At 38.9% G+C, this 18,679-nt stretch overlaps 1 protein-coding gene across 5 annotated transcripts in view; it reads right to left on the bottom strand.

Moving 5' to 3' along the window:
• Nucleotides 1–334: 334 nt before the first annotated feature.
• Nucleotides 335–18,679, bottom strand: part of kank4 (KN motif and ankyrin repeat domains 4) — a 38,055-nt gene continuing 19,710 nt past the window's right edge. For 4 of the 5 annotated variants that reach the window (XM_069194190.1, XM_015355662.2, XM_015355660.2 and 1 more), the window contains 9 exons: nt 13,872–13,941; nt 11,478–13,478; nt 9,942–10,053; nt 8,853–9,038; nt 6,914–6,998; nt 6,079–6,298; nt 5,130–5,272; nt 4,181–4,381; nt 335–2,460 (listed from right to left, as the gene is read on the bottom strand). In XM_069194190.1, coding sequence (XP_069050291.1) covers nt 2,359–2,460; nt 4,181–4,381; nt 5,130–5,272; nt 6,079–6,298; nt 6,914–6,998; nt 8,853–9,038; nt 9,942–10,053; nt 11,478–13,478; nt 13,872–13,887 — 3,066 coding nt within the window. In that variant the 5' untranslated portion in view covers nt 13,888–13,941 and the 3' untranslated portion in view covers nt 335–2,358. The remainder of the gene's footprint in view (nt 2,461–4,180; nt 4,382–5,129; nt 5,273–6,078; nt 6,299–6,913; nt 6,999–8,852; nt 9,039–9,941; nt 10,054–11,477; nt 13,479–13,871; nt 13,942–18,679) is intronic. The other variant, XM_006634914.3, reaches the window with a different exon arrangement.

The following is an 18,679-nucleotide window of genomic DNA, read 5'->3' as shown; positions in this document are numbered from 1 at the left end:
CTGTACAGTTAAATTTTACTAGCTCTCACATCTGGCTTATTCAGTCCATACGAACATGACTTTTTAAGCCTGTAAATACAAACTCACTTTTGTTGGTGTCGCCTAATAAGAAGTGTTTGCATAAATTATTTTGCACTTTAGAACAATTTTCACTAGCATTGAAATGCACATACAGTAGTTGTGTAGAATTTAATGTTTTTTTAAGCAAAAAAGGGAAAAAAGTTCCATTCTGCTTGTCTTGCTTATTAAACAACTCTTCAATAGTAATTACCCCAGAGAAAGAAGTGCCATGTATTAATATGCAATGTGCACACAGAAGACTGGAGATCTTAAATTTCATTTATCAGTTTAATTAAATTAAAAAATACTCCTCTGGGTTGACAGTGCTCTTCCAAGTGCTTACAGTTCTTTTGTTTTTTTCTTTCAACATACCCACAAGCAATTAATTAAAAAAATGCCATAAATATACAATATATGAGATATAAGTTTTGAGAAATACATGTTTATACTTTTTAATCCTTAACAAATACACTGGTGGTCTTGCTTTGGCAACACAATGATTAAGTTTCAAGCATTAAGAGACGAAAGCTTACAAAACCAACATGCATAACATTGAAATGCTGGATAATAATGGAATTCCTTGTATATCTTGAAATAAGGCATTGTGCTTCATCTTCAAAGGTACTGTAGTACTAGCTGATGTGAACCTTATATGTCACTGTCTCTGGCAGAGTACACTTTGATCTTTGCAGTGCTCAATGTCCTCTAGTAGTCAACTCAGAAAATACACACATCTTATATTCAGAGGAACAAGTAACAGGTTTTTTCCATGCTGAAAAGAGAAGAAAGAAAACACAACGTTCAGGTGACACCTGAAGAAGGCTCCTAGGCCGAAACGTTGTGTTTTCTTTCTTTTTTATTCAGCATCGAATAAACCTATTACTTGTTCCTTTACAGCCTACGCATGCTGACGCAGCTACCCACCTGAACTCTTATTTTCAGATACTCACACAAAGTATCTTGACTTATACTGTATAACCAAACATGCTGTAGAATGCTGCGTTTTGCTCATCGAAACGAGCTATGAATATAACCTATATATCTGTCAGTATATAGGAAATATAGAAATATACTGTAACCTATATACTGTATTTGTCAAAGAATGACATTGACTTTGATATTGACATTTTGACATTCCTGGACAAGAGTGTCCTTGAGAGACATGCAACAGTCAAAGGAATCAAGTGTGCCTGACAATGGACTCATACAATGATGATGTGTTCCATGATTATCATGCCAGAGTTCTGGTCATTGAAAAATGATTTTTTTAACTGACACAAGTAGCTCCATTAGAATTACTGTACCAGTCCTGCTTTCTAACTTCATTGATTGTATAGGAAATTGGGATCGGTGCCTTCACGGTTTGTACAACATTTTGCACATTATTAATGGCTTTCAGGATTACACTAATACAGGAGACAATAATAAAGTTGCACAAAATATAATTGCAAAAAAAAAAAGAAACTGGAAGATGTAAGTCAAGGCTTTTAGCTTATCGAACCTGGACAGAGATTAACAGCCAAAAAAGGTTTAACAGTATTGTGCTATGTTTGGGGCTAAAATAAGCTTGGCAAGGATAGTACTGTATATACAGCATCTAAACAGACAAAGCAGTCTGGGAAGGCTGACATTTTTCTTGTCTAGCCAGAATTTGCTCTTCCTCTTTGCGCTGTACTACATAGAATAACTCAGTTCTGCGGATAGTGCCTCAGGTTCCCCCATTTTCCCCACTCATTGGTGAGGGCAAAGTAGGGAAATAAATATTCAGAAGCAAGAGCAAATCCTTTCAAACAACAAGCAGGATTAACAAAATAGACATAAAGTGAACAACCCATATCCCCCAGAGTGATACAGGGTATGATTTCAAACATATAAACTTTACACAGTAGCCAAAATATATAAATATATTGTCTCACAATAAGGGAAATGTGAACAAAATCTTTTATTTCCTTCACAAATCCAATTGGTATGTCATCTTCAACAGTTAAGAGACTGGAGTTTTGATTTTAGTCAACTCCTGGCAGCTGAAGGAGCATGGCCGAGCTCAGTGCACTTGTCACACAGCTACGAACACCCGCTATGGGTTTGATTGGTGTGCGAGGGTCTTTTTCTCATAGGGCACTAGCGAAATGCTAATCACTTAGAAGGAATGTCCATAAATATTTGAAATATCTCGTTTTAATCATGGACACAGTTCAGAGGCTAGTTGAAGACAACATCAGAAGTGCCAGGAGCTGTCTTTGAATGGAGCCTTTGTAGTCATGTGCCTGGGAATAAAAGAGCCTTTGGTTCAAACAGCTACGAAGTGTCAGGGGTCCCGTGGTCTGTGTGGGCCTTCAGAAGGTCAACTATCTCCGTGTGGGAAGCTTCCAGAGCTATAGACAAAGCACTGTTGCCTTCCTGAGGAGAGAGCACAGCACAGTCACTATAGAACTGCAGAGGTAAAGAAATCACAAATATTTGGCTTTGGTTCTGAGATCATTTAGATAAAACGTAAGAGGAGACTGGTTGTTTCATAGGCAGGCCAGACCATCCTTGGTAAAAAGATTTTCAAACCTGTTTTTTTTTTCCTTTTTCTGGAAGTGTTTAACCTGGTGAGGTTCTGAGCCAGCACACTCCATTCCTTCTCCGCACAAAAAATGAGGGAGAAAATAATAGCTTTTGAAAGGGATTAGTAAACCTAAACCGCAGAGATTTTGCCACAAAGGAAGTCATTAATAAAGAGCATAACACTAATGCCACTCTATTTCTATACTAATATTACAATGTGAAGGTATTTGTGTATTGAAAGAGTCAATTGTTCTCAGGAGATCCCCCTGATTCCCTGAAGGTCTGGGGAGTTGAAGGTTTCTGAAAATAACTTGCTCTCTCTCTAACATACAGTACCTTTTCATTTTCTTTCCAGCTACGACTTACTTTCATTTCATGTCCAGTAGATGGCGTCATGAAGAGCCTTTTGTTTTTTTTTTACACTCTGACAATTTGCTTGCACTCTGAACAAACACAACACTACTGAGCTGCACACAATGCTGAAATATAACCTCCTCCTCTTTCAGGGGTTTAATTAAACCCCTGAAAGTTTAATTAAAGCACAACTTTCAGGGGTTAATTATTTGCTTCTGTCAACGTTTGTCTTCCAGCTATCCTGCTGTTTATCCTATAGATAAGGGCTGGCTCAGGCTCCTTTACACCTTTATTGTACGTCTTGGCAGTAAGAACTACAGTATCTGAGCACAATCAGACCTGGAAAGTGCTATGAGAAAAGATCACAGACAAATATGATGTTTTACCCCCCTCTTATTGTTTGGTTCTATCTGTTTCCATGGAACACAGTGTGTTGCTTTAATGTAAAACACTATATATATACATTCCATCTTGTTTTCCTGCTCTGGTGCATGGCCAGAACCATAGCTGTTAGAATGCCAGCTAAACCTTTAGGAATGTGGAAAACCATTTTACACTGCCTCTGCAATGTAAACAGCTTGGCTTAGGTGAATGCACATCTATGATTGTACAGCGTTCCCATAAATCAGACCAATCAACCATGACTCACTTGGGCTCTCCATACAACCACAACAAAAGAACGCTTGTCTATTTTGGACAGAACCGTAATTCTTGTAGGTTTAACAATTGTAAACATATATGCATCAGCTTGAGCCTGTTATAATAAGCTGTGCAATTCTCCATATTTTGACAGGCTTTTATTCAACAGAGAATTAAAAATGGTAGTGCCAAACCGATGCTTTATCAGAGTGGTTAAATATGTAGAAAGTAAAAGTAAGTTGTTACTATTGTTCTTATGCATTATGGTAGGTGTCCTTGTTGGTTTATCACTAGTGTCACTAAAACACTTTAGTGTTTTTTGTACAAAGTCTTTGTTCCAGTGTGATTTGAACTTATGGCTGAATATCAAACCCATCATTCCAAAGAATTAAAAAAAGACACAAAACATGTCAGTAGCTAGTATATGGAATCATTATGAAACCTACTCTTTTACATTACTCCAGAGATTCATCTTATTACATGACAAATACACATTTCTCCCTGTCTGTAAGGGCTGTGCAGGGAGGTAGATTTACAGGACAAAGGACACCCACTTTTCTTGGTGGGGTACACTCACATTATCGGTGATGCTGGCGTCGCAGGCCGGCAGCGCGAGCAGGAGGCGGACGATGTCAGCATGACCGTGCTCGCACGCGCACATGAGCGCTGTGGAGCCATCATCGTCCTGAGCGTTGACGTCGGCGTTGCAGGACAGCAGCAGTCGCACCATGTCAATCCGGCCGTGACTGACAGCCAGCATCAGAGCTGTCTGCCCAGCCTAGGAAGGAAGGTAGATCATTAACTGGCATTCTCCAAATCCTTCAGGCTGCACTGGAAAAACTGCACAGGGGGTTGCTCAATACATCCATCAATACATGCATGAAGGAGTTCACTGGGCTTGGTTGGTTGCAAGGAACTCTCTGTAAACTCATTTTGGACACAATTAATTCATCCATGTATTAGACCACATGATGTGTGTTACTATTTTTGGTTTTGTTGTTATGTTGTTATTATTTCTTGACACATTTCATTTTAACAGCACCAAGGTGTCAATTAGCATTGGAAAAACCAGCACGCCTTACCCTAACCGTGATACTATTTCAATGACATAAATGAGCATTTTTAATTCTTCTCAGTTTACAGTATATACAAATTGAGTCTTATTTCAAGTTTTAAATGAATTCCCCTCCATTTAGGTTGCATACATTGAAAAAGAATATGCTGTACTTTAGAGGAAGAATAAGGCAGGGGAAAAAAAACTATTACATCCCAATTATATAATGCATTGGGTATTTGTGATCAACTAGCACTTAACAAAGTTCAATTTCCTACATCAATGAGCATTAGCCCAAGGCATCACATTTTAGACTGTTAGTCAATTACTGTATGTGTGATGAGTCTGGGAACATTCATAATAACTAATGACAAAAAGAAAATCTGGAGTATTGCCTAATCGGGGGTTTATTAAGTGCTAGTGAGTCACGAAATTAGTGGCCCACAGGTGAAGCTTCAGAGCACTGCCAGACCTGACTGGCCCTTGTGTTGATGTCCCCCTGCTTCAGAAGCTGCAGGGCCACATCCATGTCCTCCCGAGAGTCGGCAGCAGTTAGGGAGGCCAGCATGATGGCAGTGTAGCCCGCTTTGTTCTGATGATCCACTTTGCACAAGCCTGTCAGATAACATTGGAAGCATCCACATGTGGGTTAAAAGGCTTCAATGGAGTTATTCTGAATGTGATTTCTATTATGACATCTTTAAGATGTCCTCATCAAAATACTGCATTCAGGTTCAGCCACATTTTTTCAAACTCTGTGTCATTTTTGATGAACGGGGAAAACGGAATGAAGATTTAAGAGCTTCATTTTTTTAGATTAAAAGCTTCGGATCACAGCCCTTTCCCTGAAGTTTCAGTTACTACTTTCAATTAGGTTGACTCATGGAAAACGCAGTAGGATGTCCAAAAATCAATTCTGGTACTCAGCTCTTGAAAAAAATCAAACCTTAAGCTGGACACATGGTTTTGATCAGGAGTGAATCCGTTTGATTCAGAAAACCATGCTGCTGAACATGAAACATCTTGTTTGTACCAAATTTCATTAAGTAATGGTGTTTGCAATGCAGTTACTTGATTCAATCAACTAACCTTTTAATAAGCCCTTTTAATTTCCATGCGTCAACCTAATTGAAAGTAGTAACTGAAACTCCAGGGAAAGAGCTGCGCTCCACTGAAAAAATAACCTCTTTAATCCCTGTTCCATTCTCCCCATTCATCAAAATTAACGCACAGTTTTTCAAATTGAACCTGAATATCATAATAACAGCTCTGCAATATGTAGACGCAAATAATGTTATTCTTTCTATCTAAGAATTTCTATCTAAGTCCTGGAATATATTCCTGCTGGGATGTGTGTCACATTATTATGTGAAGTGTTGAGTCCTGATTCAAGGACCCTGGTCATAGCCAGCTTACAGTACCTGTGTCCAGGAGCAGTTTGACGATGCGAAAGTTGGAGTGGGAGACACTGTAATGAAGAGCAGTATTTCCATTGCCATCAGCTGAGTTGATGACAAACTCCAGGACTTCGGGAGAGACAGCTTTCAGCTCCTGGAGGTACAGAGCCAAGGCATGGGCCTGGGAAGCCTTCTGACTGGAAACACGGAACCATTCGTAGTAAACCACACTCAGGACCTGCCTCTGAGGAGTACACGGGACAGGGGTTGAGAGCAAACCCAGACCCAGAGGAGTCCTGCCTGTCTTTTTCTGGACCTCACTGTTGCCCAGGTATGGACTTCTATCCTGCCAACTTAAACATGTAACATGTAAACATGTCAGTGATGGAAATACAACTACAGTTTATACCTAGAAATAACACTGAGAGAATTGTGCTATTGGCTTTTTTATGTTATGAGATAATCTATTGTCTTACTACAGTCTTTAAAACAGCAAAGCTTCTCTAATATTCCTAGGAATCCAAATTCATTTAATTCCATTATACAGTATATGAAATGCCTAGTATACCATAATACACTGAAAACTAAGGTAATGCAATTTGATTAATTCATGACAATAAATTATGTATGGCCCTATTTTAAAACAGTTAAGCTTACACCTGCTTTTTTATACTAAAAAATAACATAATAAAAATAACATTTATTATAAAATACTAAATTACTGCAGTTATAGAGAATGAAATAAGTATTTAAGGATATTAATTGAAAGTCCACATACAGGTTAGCAACCTAATATTTCTAATTGCAGAACATTCTTAGTGAATAGGCTCAGCCCTTACTGCTTCATAGACAGTCCTACCAGTTCTCTGCTGGGAGAGATAACCTCTGAAAGGTGATCTTTAAGGAAAAGACATGCAGCCATGAAATCCTCATCCACTGTTTCCCTGAAAATGAGGAAAAATCTGCTATAAACAACATAGTCCTGAGGAATTATGAAGTACATACTGTATATTAAAATGGTTAGATTTCTGAGGCAATTGTGATAAATAGCCATTCTATTTGTAAAGACACTTCTGATACCCAAATATAACAAAGAAACAAAATCAACTACTGTATATTAGGGTTGTCCCAGAGGACCTAAGCAAGAGGGAGGTGACAATAATTTACCGTGAACAAATGCAAAAAGTTTAAGATTCCTAAAAACATTTACAATTGCAGATGTCTCTGTATAATTGTGCTAGTATAGTTACAGAATAATGCCACTGTGTTTTTGTTAGAATCACTTAATTCTAGACAATAACTAAGTCTCCTGTTAAGTCATAATGTTAATTTTCTGGAACATAAAAGACTATTCTAAAGGATACTGAAAAACAGTTGCTCAATACCTGTTGCACATTTCTCCATAATCCATATTTTCTTTTCTTCTTTTTTATTATTGATGAATAAGGACCCTGCATCAGCTAATGTATTTCTTTTCATCTGTGAAATGTGTTAACTTAGTTTTTTAGCTCAGTGTCTTATAATTTGTGGGTTGAATCGATAAAGGTCATTCATTATAACTTTTCAGAGACCTGATTTAGAACAAACAGCTTTTAAATATTCATTTCAGACCCCAAAGTGCAATGAAAGTTTTCTAGGATCTGTGTAAATGAAACTAAAATAATTTGTGTTGTTATCAGCTTACTGCTGACCTCAAAGAGCGTGTACTGTCTGAGGTATGCGTAGGTGTGCTTCTCAGTGATAGCTGCATTTCAGAAATTACCCAAAGTGCAAGTAGTGAGTAAATTATAATACTGAATCTTTTTTAATTGAATTCACATACATTGAGCTCTCACAGTTGTACCTGATGACAGATGTCCAATGAAAACATACTGGTGATCAAATGCAGTTTAATCAGGACTCCAGAACTACATTGCTGGAAAGGTTCTAATAAGGACATAAATACAGTTATACAGGAAATCCTGGACAATATAAGCTCTCATCTTGCCAGTTTGAACTTAAACATTAATACTTTTTCCAGCTACAGTCAAACTCCAGCTTTAGCAATGATGTAGTAAACTGAACACAATATGCTTTCTCCATCAGCTATCTGGTGATTTCACTTTTTATAATGCATATACATACTGTAAATGATGAAGAATGTCATCATTTAATAAACAGCATTTACTTTTGCAGCAGAGCAAATGCAAAAAGTGTTCAGATAACATCAAGAGTCTGCAGTCTGCAGTAACTGGTGTGCAGGAATATGTCTGAATTTATATGCCTTTTTCATCCAGAATGCTTTGTGTACATTACAGGGGCAGTTTTCTACTCATCCCTGGAAAAGCATTTAGTCCACAATGTGACCAGACTATAGGGGACAAAGAGATAAATTGAGTTTATAACAGAAGTTTGGAAGGATGGTTAGATCCTAATCTCTCATGCTTCCACTCTCCTATATCTTGCATCCAGAATTCCCTTTGCTGATCACTCTCGCACCCAGCCCGCCAAACCAGCAACACCTTTGAAGCGGCTCCCTAGCTCATTCCTCACAATACAGAGGGCATCTGGGACGGAGGGGGGTTTCAGGCAGTCTCATCCTCACAGCTAGACTGCCAGCTAGACAAGACTTCCCTCAGCTAGGTGAGTCACGCCAAATGCCCTCCTCACATTTCATAGAAATGGAGTGTTGTGAAATAAAATGTTTTTATTTCTGCCACTTGTTTTCAGAAGCAGCACAACGGTAGTTCCCAAAGCACATAACAGCCACAGTCCTTGTGAGGCTTTGAAATGTGAATGTTCTCTCAATTTGGCCTCACCTGCTTGCCGCCTCTGGCTGTGGCATATTGCTGGACTCACTGGTCACCTGCGAATGACCTCCAGTCCTTTCAGACTCTTCTGAATTGGTGCTTTGAGCCGCCTCGACCCCTCCATCCTCTCTCTCCTCTGAGCTATCATTCTCCTCGTCCTCTCCGCTGGACTCCTCACTCGAAGTCGTTTCATACCTCCAAAAAAAAAACACGTCTGTGAAGGGTTTGTCATGACTTTATCCCCATTTTATTAAAGGCACAAATACTTAAAGCATGCAGTTTAATCTTTTGTATTTAGTTTTACTTGCTTAAAAGCTGGTCTTGGAAAGCATGACATAGTGTGTAGAGCACTAATAGAATAACTGTTAATACAACAGCTCACAATAACTGATTTTTGGCAGCAACATGGAATTTCTTTTTTTTCACATTGCGTGCCCCTAATCTGAGCCCTGTGTGGGTGCTGAGTCAAGTCTCTGTGAAGTTTGTGGTTTGTTGTGGATGCCCTATGGCGTGGGCTTCCAGTTGAAGGAAACAAAAAATATTTTTAAGTGTCTCCTGGGGAGGCAGAGGATTACCAACCACATAACTGAACACATCCCATCTCTGTTTCACTGGGGCAAAAGTTCAAACCCCTGCAGCCCTGAACTCACCCGGGAGCTGCACTGCGGTGTCACAAATTAACATGAGCATTTCTGCAGGCAGGAGAATCAAGTGCAAGTAACTGCTTTAATGCTCCTTTAGCACTAATGAATAGATTATTTATTCAACATTTCTGCAATGCTCTGATAAGAAGGTCTGGAATTTGTGACAAGGTCGCTCTCTTGGGGTGATGTGAGTTGGCTAAGCCAGTTGATAGACCTGACTACAATAATAATAGAATGCCAGTTTTCCTGCATTGCATATACAAATGTTTAATTGTTTCATTTTATTTCTACCACGTTACGGCACTATCAAAGTACTGATTGACTAATAATGATTTCATCTCACTGTCCTTCATCATGGGTCCATACTTTGATCGGGACTCTTGCCTGGATAAGAAGTACAATTTAATGAAAGCCACAAAGGCTTAAGATCAGAATGATAGATAAAGGCACTTACCCGCCATTCACTCCAACAAACTTCAGGTTCTTTTTGGCTCCACTGCTTCCCAGCCTGACACTGCAGTCCTTCTTCTTCATGATGGATTTCAAGGCTGAGGGTGGAGAGCACCCTGTGTAAACGCAAGCAATGCAGTGTGACTATTTGTCAGCCTCGAAAGTTTATTGCACCACTACAGTTATTCTGTTCAATCAGAATTCCTCTCATTCAAGAGTTGAAGATTTGTTCTGCTTTTGCTTCCCGGTTCAAAGTGAAAAACCGAATCTGAACATGATGTGTAGCTTCAGACAGAGGCTTTAAACCTGACTTACTCAAAAGGACTAATATGTTATGACATCCTAGTGTCTGCATATTTTTCATGTGTTTTGGGTCAGGAGGCACTTTTTCCTTTTTACACAGCAAATACTAAGCTAATATTTAATGGATCTTCAACATGAAGGATTGTGCAGATAAATATACAGTAAACAATGTTAACAATATTGTAGTTTTTGTAAAATGTCAACACAGCATTAAGCATAACAAAAATTACAGTGTGTAATGTTCTTCTGGTTTACCACAGCTGTTATACAATATTAAAAAAAACAGATGGTCTGAAAAAAAAACATAGTTTGTTGTGTTTAAAATGTCTATGAAGCCAGAATGCAGAGTTAAGGATAATTAAAATAATAACATGGCTAATGGATTAAGGGTGGCTTGGTGGTGCAGTGGTTAACATCGCTACTTGTAATACTAGGACCCTGAGTATTACAAATTAAATTCTGGACCTGGGATGTTATTTGTGTGGAGTACGTATGATCTCCCTGTGTTGGAATGGGTTTCTTGTGGATGCTTTGGTTTTCTCCCACAGTCCAAAAGCATACTGGTAGGTTTGAAAATTGGTTTGAATGTGTATATGTGTATGGAATTCCACCCAGGGTACTGTGCCTTGTGCCTGTAGCTTGCTGGGATAGGGTTTGGCTCCCCATGACCCTAAATTGGAAGAATTGGTTAGACAATGGATGGATGTATAGTGGATTTCGATCCACTATTTAGCGATACTGTTTTCTGATTTTCTACATAATCCTATGATTTTAAGATACACTCACACATTCTGTTTTAAAGCAGTGTTTCCCATACACAATATTTGTGTGAACAGAGAGATAACATAAAATCAAGGCAGCAATAGATTTTTCAGATTTTATGCATGGTGGAGATAACTATAACCCCAGTTCCTTTGCCCAATGACATATGGAATAAAACTAGATTTGATCTGAGCCCGGGAGACATCTAACAGTGACAAATTCTACTCTTCTCTAGCATATGCTACTAGTGTTTTGATCATTATCTATACATATTTCACAGTCTGGAGCATCTACTCACCATCAGCTTAAACAATCATGCATCTTTGATTACTTTGATCATATTGCGTAACGTTTAATAGGAATAACAGTGTTATCTATTCAGCAGATGGCATCTTAGGGGTTTAAAGTTAATCAGCTGCAGCTACTGCTTTTGCAGTGACTCAAAGTTTACATTAAAGTGGGAATACAGGTGTACCTTCTTGCTGAGAATCTCTACTGCTCTCCTCTTTGTGTACTTGTGAGGAATACATAGAAGAGAGAACGTTAAGGGAACTGACTAGCTGGTTTTGAATGGAGCTGATTTTTGAGGCAGGTTGCCTTAGTGTGCTGGCAAGTTCTGGGTGTCCATTTTCCAGGCAGGCCCATTGTTCATGCAAAAGTTCTTGGATTCGTGTTACATAATGTCCAAGAGCAGCCTGGGAAGATGTGGATTCATCTGTTTCCTGTTGGTGGAGAGCTTTGCTTCCTGATTCATCTGTACCCTCTTTTTGCCATTCTTGCATTTGTTCAGCCACGCAGCCTACACCATCTTTGCAGACAGAAATAGGAGATAGTTGGTTACCATTGCTTGTGTACTCTAAGGGCACTTCAGGTTCCTTGTGTGTGCAATCAATAGGAGGGTCCTCTTGAGCAGTGTTAGGACAGGCTGTCACTAGTTGAGCAGTTTCAACAGCTTTATCACAGGTGCTCACCACAGCCTCTACAGACTTATCCTCTGTAAGGACTTTTACAGAAACATGCACTTCATTTGTTGACACACAGTCTGTCTGATTCTTAGAGCTTCTGAGGTCTTTTGGTTGCGTTTCAGTCAGATTCTCGCAAGCCCCTTGCTGGAATATACCATCAGTCATAACTCCTTTATCACAGAAGATGTTTCCTTCCTCTTTTGTTGTCATCCCCACTGCTGCATCACAGAGACAAACACAGTCTGAGTCAAGCTTGGTCTCCACTGTGTCTGCTGCTCTTTGTAATACCTTTGCCTCCTTGAGATTTGCACGGGCCTCTGCCTCTTCTGTCAGAATCTTTATCCTTTCTTCCTTCCTCACGTTTTCTTTCATTTGCTCCTTTAGTAGAGAGTTTACTTTATCCAGCTCTTTGGTAGTGTCGTTCAACTGCTTTTCTACAACGGTGAGTTTTGTCCTCAGTGCTATGATAGTGAGTGGTCCTGTATCGCTGCTTACCTGCTCAGATGTTAAACCTAAATCTTTTTCTGTCACACCCACACCTACATTCTGTACTGATGGACTTGCCAGTGCTTTTACTGTTTTTTGTGTATCCTGTGTATCTCTAAGCTTGTCAGCTGAAGCTGACATACACTGAGCTGAAAGCTGGCTAGCAGGTGTATTGTTTAAACCTTCAGGCAGTTCTTTACATTGTGACTGGCCATTTCTTCTCTCGTGTTCAGAGTGCAGTGTTTTTTCTTCTGTGGCCACCGCAGACTGAGGGGGAAGTTTAAGAATGAGCTGATATTTCTCTTCCCTCAGAGAACATATTTGTTCTTTCAGTTCTGGAATCATTCTCGCTTGCTCCTCAAGCTCCTTGACCCTTTGTAAAGCGTTTGTGAACTGCTGATGTAGGCTGGACATTTCCTTTTGCGCGGTCAGCTGATGTTTGTTGTCTGGGCTAGGTGAGGCATTAAGCGACCAAAAGCTGTTTTCAGAGGTGCCATTCGGTTTGTTGGAGCTCCTGATGGGCGGAGGGGCTTGATCTTCAGAAGGTTCTGAGTTCTTCCTCTGAAGGACTGTCACAGGCAGGCTAGAAGTTCTCAAAAGCTGAGGCCTAACTCGAAATCCCAAGGGTTGCTCATCAAAAGCTTTCACTGAACTGAAACTAAAACCCAGTGCCCTGGGAGATTCTGGTGTCATGCTTTCGGCTGCCCTGAAGTCAAAGATCTGTTGGACATCCAGGGCTCTAGATTTGTTTTTTGGCAGGTAAGAGCCTGGGGTATTCCAGCTGTCCTTGGGAGCAGATCTGGAGCCATGATCTGGTAGGCTGAAGTTTCTGGGCAGTGTGCTGAATTTGGGATCCTTGGCTCGTCTGTGAATGTGAACCCTTTTAATTGTATTTCCTTTTTCAATGTCGTCGACATACTTCAGGAAATCCAAATCTAAATGAAATCCATATGGAGTTTCCACCGAGTAGGGGAGCTGTTTCCGCTGGCCTCCACTCTCACATGGCTTTGATGACAGGCCGTTTGCTGAAACAAATGAATACTTTCAATTAGGGAAGTCTGCCTTTGAACCGATGCCTTCCATTTTGAATGTCTTGAATCACTTTAGCCCCTTTTTAACTGTAGACTGTAACAACAGACATGCTACTCTAGAGACTATTTTTTAAAGCAGTCATTACCAATAACAGTTACAACAACAATTCTACAACAAGAGTTTGCTGTTTTTATCATTTGCTTTACACCAGACATAAATTACATGGTTATATATATATTTTTAATTCGTTTATTACTGCACCATTTTGGACATTCAGTGATTGCCTTTTATTGACAAGGATATCTGTAACTATTTTTTTATATCAGACCATACAATTTAATAGATTTAACCAAATGTATTGTGAGCTATGAAAAGAAGTCTCTTACCATTTGATTTGTTCATTGTTTGAGATTTGTAGTTTTGCGGACATAACCTGTTGTGTTCAATATTTGCAACCTGAAAATAAAGAAATACAAAAAGGGTATATTCACTGTCCTCCATATACAGTATACTCATTTATTACCAATGAAAGATGAACAAACATCATAAAACAGCTACAGTTATGTATTAGCAAATCTGTCTTGGTTTTAAAAAAGACTATAATACTCTACTGCAATCATTATTGCTTTGCACAGACTAAAATTATATTTGTCATAATTTTATTCTGGAAAACACAAGGGTCACATTTATTCACACCTATAAGTACTCTTTTAAATAAAGTCCAACAAAAACATATCTATAATAATAACATTATTTTTGTTGAAGCACAGATTAAACCAAAGGGCAAAGAGACATAATAATAATAACAAGAAGGGTCCAAAGCCTAAAAAACAGAAATAAACAACACAGGGTACAAGGTACAAAGCTGCTTGCACAGTTATCTGCATGTACGCACTGCCTGCATAGATTCCTGCGTGTGCACGGTGCCTGCATAGATTCCTGCATGTGCATGCTGCCTGCATAGTTTCCTGCGTGTGCACCCTGCCTGTGCAGTTTTCTGTTTGTGCATGTGCATGTTCCCTGCACGTGCACACTGCCTGCCCAGTTTTCTGTGTGTGCACGCTGCCTGCATAGATTCCTGCGTGTGCATGCTGCCTGCACAGTTCCCCGCACGTGCATGCTGCCTGCACAGTTTTCTGTGTGTGCACGCTGCCTGAGCAGTTCCCTGCGTGTGCACGCTGCCTGCATAGTTTCCTGCATGTGCACACTGCCTTGCCTGCGTAGTTCCCTGCGTGTGCACGATGCCTGAGCAGTTCCCTGCGTGTGCACACTGGAGGGTCCTGTATAATGATTAGATTCTATGAAGCTAAAACGGACATTCAAGAGGATCAATCTGGGGTTATTGTTTACCTGTTTGATTTGAAATTCAAATTGAGTCGAATATCCGACTTCATACTATGAAATATGAAAGGGCATATTCAACAAGAAATCCTGCTTTTATACTGCAGAAATCAAAGCTGAAATATAAAACATTAAATGTAATGTTTTTTCTTACAATAAAGCAACCACAGCAATGTAATACAGTATAACACTTCCACAGACTTCCTTTGCTGCTGTTGTGGTGTATAACTGTAGACTTTTGTTAGGAAACTGGGAAATAAATTCTCCTTATAGCAGGGAGTACAATATCCTGTAATTCAGTCTGCCATCCAAGATTTCATTACCTTAGCATGGTAGAAGACAAAAAGAGAACTTTAGGGAAATACTTTGCTAATGCAGCACTGTGAACAGATGTTATTAGTTATGGTGAACTTGGCTGGAGCAGCTGTAGAGTCAAAGCTTTAGTGAATCACATTCATGTTTTGATCTTCCGTTATTGTTTTGAGCTGTGGATTCAGGAACTAAGCTCAAAAAGTGTGGAGCTTTAATACAGGATGAGAGAAGGGTCTTAATCTGAACACAGCTCTGTGGCTACACACTTTCCACTGCCTCAGTGAAACATTTAACTAATTAACTGTCTTTCCTGCAGTCAAAGACTGAGGATTAAACAAATACTTAAAATGTAAGTTTTCAACAGCTGTACTTCATGACCCTAAAGTAGTGGTAGGTTAAAGACCAAAAGATAATGGGCTTTGGTCTACAGATGTATACATATCCTCAATATCCTAGGGCATACTGTACTTATTTTGAGTGTCTGAACTATGTGTGTTCACCTTAAACACAACATCATGCTGGGTTTGTAGAGACTTTCAAAAACCCAAACACATGGGAATGATTTATTTGACTGCCATATAATGTCAAGGAAACATTTTTAAATCTCTTTTTTGTATACTTGTTGTTTCTTTACCTGGGTTTTGTGTTTTCATGAATGTGATTTTCTGAATATATGAAAATGAAGACCTTTGGTCTGGTCTCAGACAAACAGACATAGTCAAGTCTAAGTCTATAGTCTAGCTGCCAAAGGTCATGTTTGTCTCCAGACCCTGAAGGAATTCAGCCACATAAAATCACCGATTCATTCTTTAAGTTCTTCTTATTCTGTGCATGACATACCCAATCTGATAGATGTGCTTTAACACTTCACCACTGTACCACACATGTATTTAAAAAATACTGGATTTCTGTATCTTCAAAGCTTCAGTTATACAGTTTCATTCTTCAGCTTCTTGCCAGCAGTTCACAAAGCCTTTTGCTTACTCTGATACTTTATATAGCTATCAAGATGTGATAAACATAGTATGCTTGAATATGCTTCTTTATGACATCTGTTTACAAAAGCAGTGGTGGAATTTCACCTCAATTCTTCTGGTATGACTTGTGAGAACAAAGAATCTGACCAAACTTATTCTATTTAAGTGAATAAGCATCTCAGCATGTAAACCATGAGTTGAAAATGTATTCTATGCATTCACCACACTTTGTATAGGGCCTACATGTGGCTTTGTAGGACTTTTCAAGGTAAATATCCTGAAAGTCTTTTCATGTTCTAATAATGGACCTTGAAATGCACAAACATGCTTTTGATGAGGTTTAGGATAGAGCAATTTGCAGAGGGAAATCGTCCCCAAAAGCTAGGGAAATCTAAAATACTAAAAAATGCAATTTTTTTAGACATAGTCAGCCTTTTAAAAGACTAATAAGGTTGTGGGAGTCAGAAGGAAACAACTCAACAAGCCATCTTGTTGAAGCTGATACTGTAGTTTCCTTTGAGGAATGGCTGGATGAGATCCCAGGTTCAATTAGCAAACCATACAAGCTAGATGGGTCAAAAGGCTTTCACTCCACACATTTGTATCTTTTCTTATGAACGTATGTGACAGAAGAGAAGATTAACTAGAATGCTAGTGTGTGGGTGGAATTCCTTGAGAAGACTCAATTGCATACCCAAAGATTTTGATTAGTGTTGAGAATTAATACCTATTCATCTCTCTAAAAAACAATGACAATAAACAGTCCAGTAAGACTTCAGACTCATAATTTCTGACAAATATGCAGGGCAGGTGTAATGCGATTTTGTCTTGGTGCATTTTTAGATTAATTATAGAGAACAGGAAATAGATTTGTTTAAACGGTAAATTTCAGGCTATGCTGAATATAGCACTGATATCGGGAATAGAATTTTTGGAAACTCCCAAACTAAACTTGGAAGAGTAGCAAAACTCGGTTTACAAAAACAAAAAACAAAACCAAACAAAACAGGAAACCATCTGCGTGGTTTCCCACTCTGGACAGCTGCCGAAAGAGAAGTTATAACTGCCGTCTCCCTACCATCCCCTGACAAAAAAGTAACATAATAACAGAAACACCACACTTCTTACCTTTTCTGCAAATTTGGGTTTCATTAAATGACCACAGAAAAATCCTTGCATTGTACCCAGTCAGCTTGCCCAGAACACAAATATAGACTTGCTTGAAGGGGCATAGTGTAACAAATACACTGACAATGGAGACAGTTAGGTCTCAAAAGACAACATGGCAATAATGTTCAATATTGAAGCCTCCTTTCACCACTCCAACAATGGTGAAGAGCAAGCTTTTCAGAAATCTCAGTCTTTAGTCCTCCTGATTTTCTACTGATAAAGTGAAAAGACTGGCTTTTCATACAGTGGGTAAAAACAAATCTGCTGTGTAAATAATCAGAAACATTCTGTAGATCTGTAACTGTGAAACATTCTTTTAATCGTGTTTATTTTTTCATTCATATCAGGGGTTTCTCCAGCAAGCTTCAACATATACAGTATCTCATATCCTTAAGAGAATATCAGCAACAAGTGCCTGTTCCGTGTGGAATTTTGGCAACTAGTGCACTTCTTTTGCAGTGCTGATACTATGAGACAATTCCATCTTTTCCAAATCACTGTCGAGGGACAGTGATCGCAGTAGGTCCTTGTCTTAACTTCCTGGAGGTCAAAAGGACCAATAGAGCAAAACACCCCCATGAGTAAGGAACAATATGCTGAAAAACAGCCAAGCCATTCTTTTCTATCTTTTGGAAAAATAAGATTCTAAAACAATAGGACCTTTCCACAATTTATCATATTTAGTTCATAGTTTGTTTGTCCAAGCATCCACTTTGAAAGGATAATGTGACTCACAGAAAGCTCTCAGCAAAAAAATCTACTGTTTCAGAAGACAATGTACTGTACATTAAGTGTGTATTCTGTCCTACAATTACCATGATACTGTTGCTAACACTGAGATGGTGAGAAGCAATAGTTCCATTCTTGTGTATATATGTTTTCTCTTGAAAGTGACAGTAGTAAATTAATTCAAAGGAACACAGTCTTCATAATCTTTCTTTCATGTCTTGATTAACATATTATGGTTCACTGTGGTGAACTTGTAAGTCTGTGGCAGTTATAAACAGATAGCTTTCTTTCCAATTAGTCTTCGGTGACATTTATTAGACACTACTTCACTATTTATCATTTCAGACAATATGCAAAGAATTATCGCAAAATGGTAATGTAATAGTAGTGTAGACAATGGACAGCTCATGTTTCATTACACCGAACACGGGACAGAGACATCTATACCAGTAACACATACATCTATACTGGTTTCTATATAGGGGACGCTAGACAAAATGAATTGGTACTTTATTATTTGACACATAAAAAAACACTGCAAGAACCTAAGCTATATTCAATGTTAGAAGGGAAAAAGCATAAAATAGTGCATGTTTTGCCTTGATCGGTGCAACAGGGAGATGCACTCTGGAGGACAATTACAAGGTTGTTTTTAATGATCAGGT

This window comes from Lepisosteus oculatus, chromosome 9 (genome assembly GCF_040954835.1).
Source record: "Lepisosteus oculatus isolate fLepOcu1 chromosome 9, fLepOcu1.hap2, whole genome shotgun sequence".
NCBI classification, from domain to species: domain Eukaryota; kingdom Metazoa; phylum Chordata; class Actinopteri; order Semionotiformes; family Lepisosteidae; genus Lepisosteus; species Lepisosteus oculatus.
Note: the sequence above shows the minus strand (reverse complement) of the source record. Positions and strands in the feature narration are given on the sequence as shown.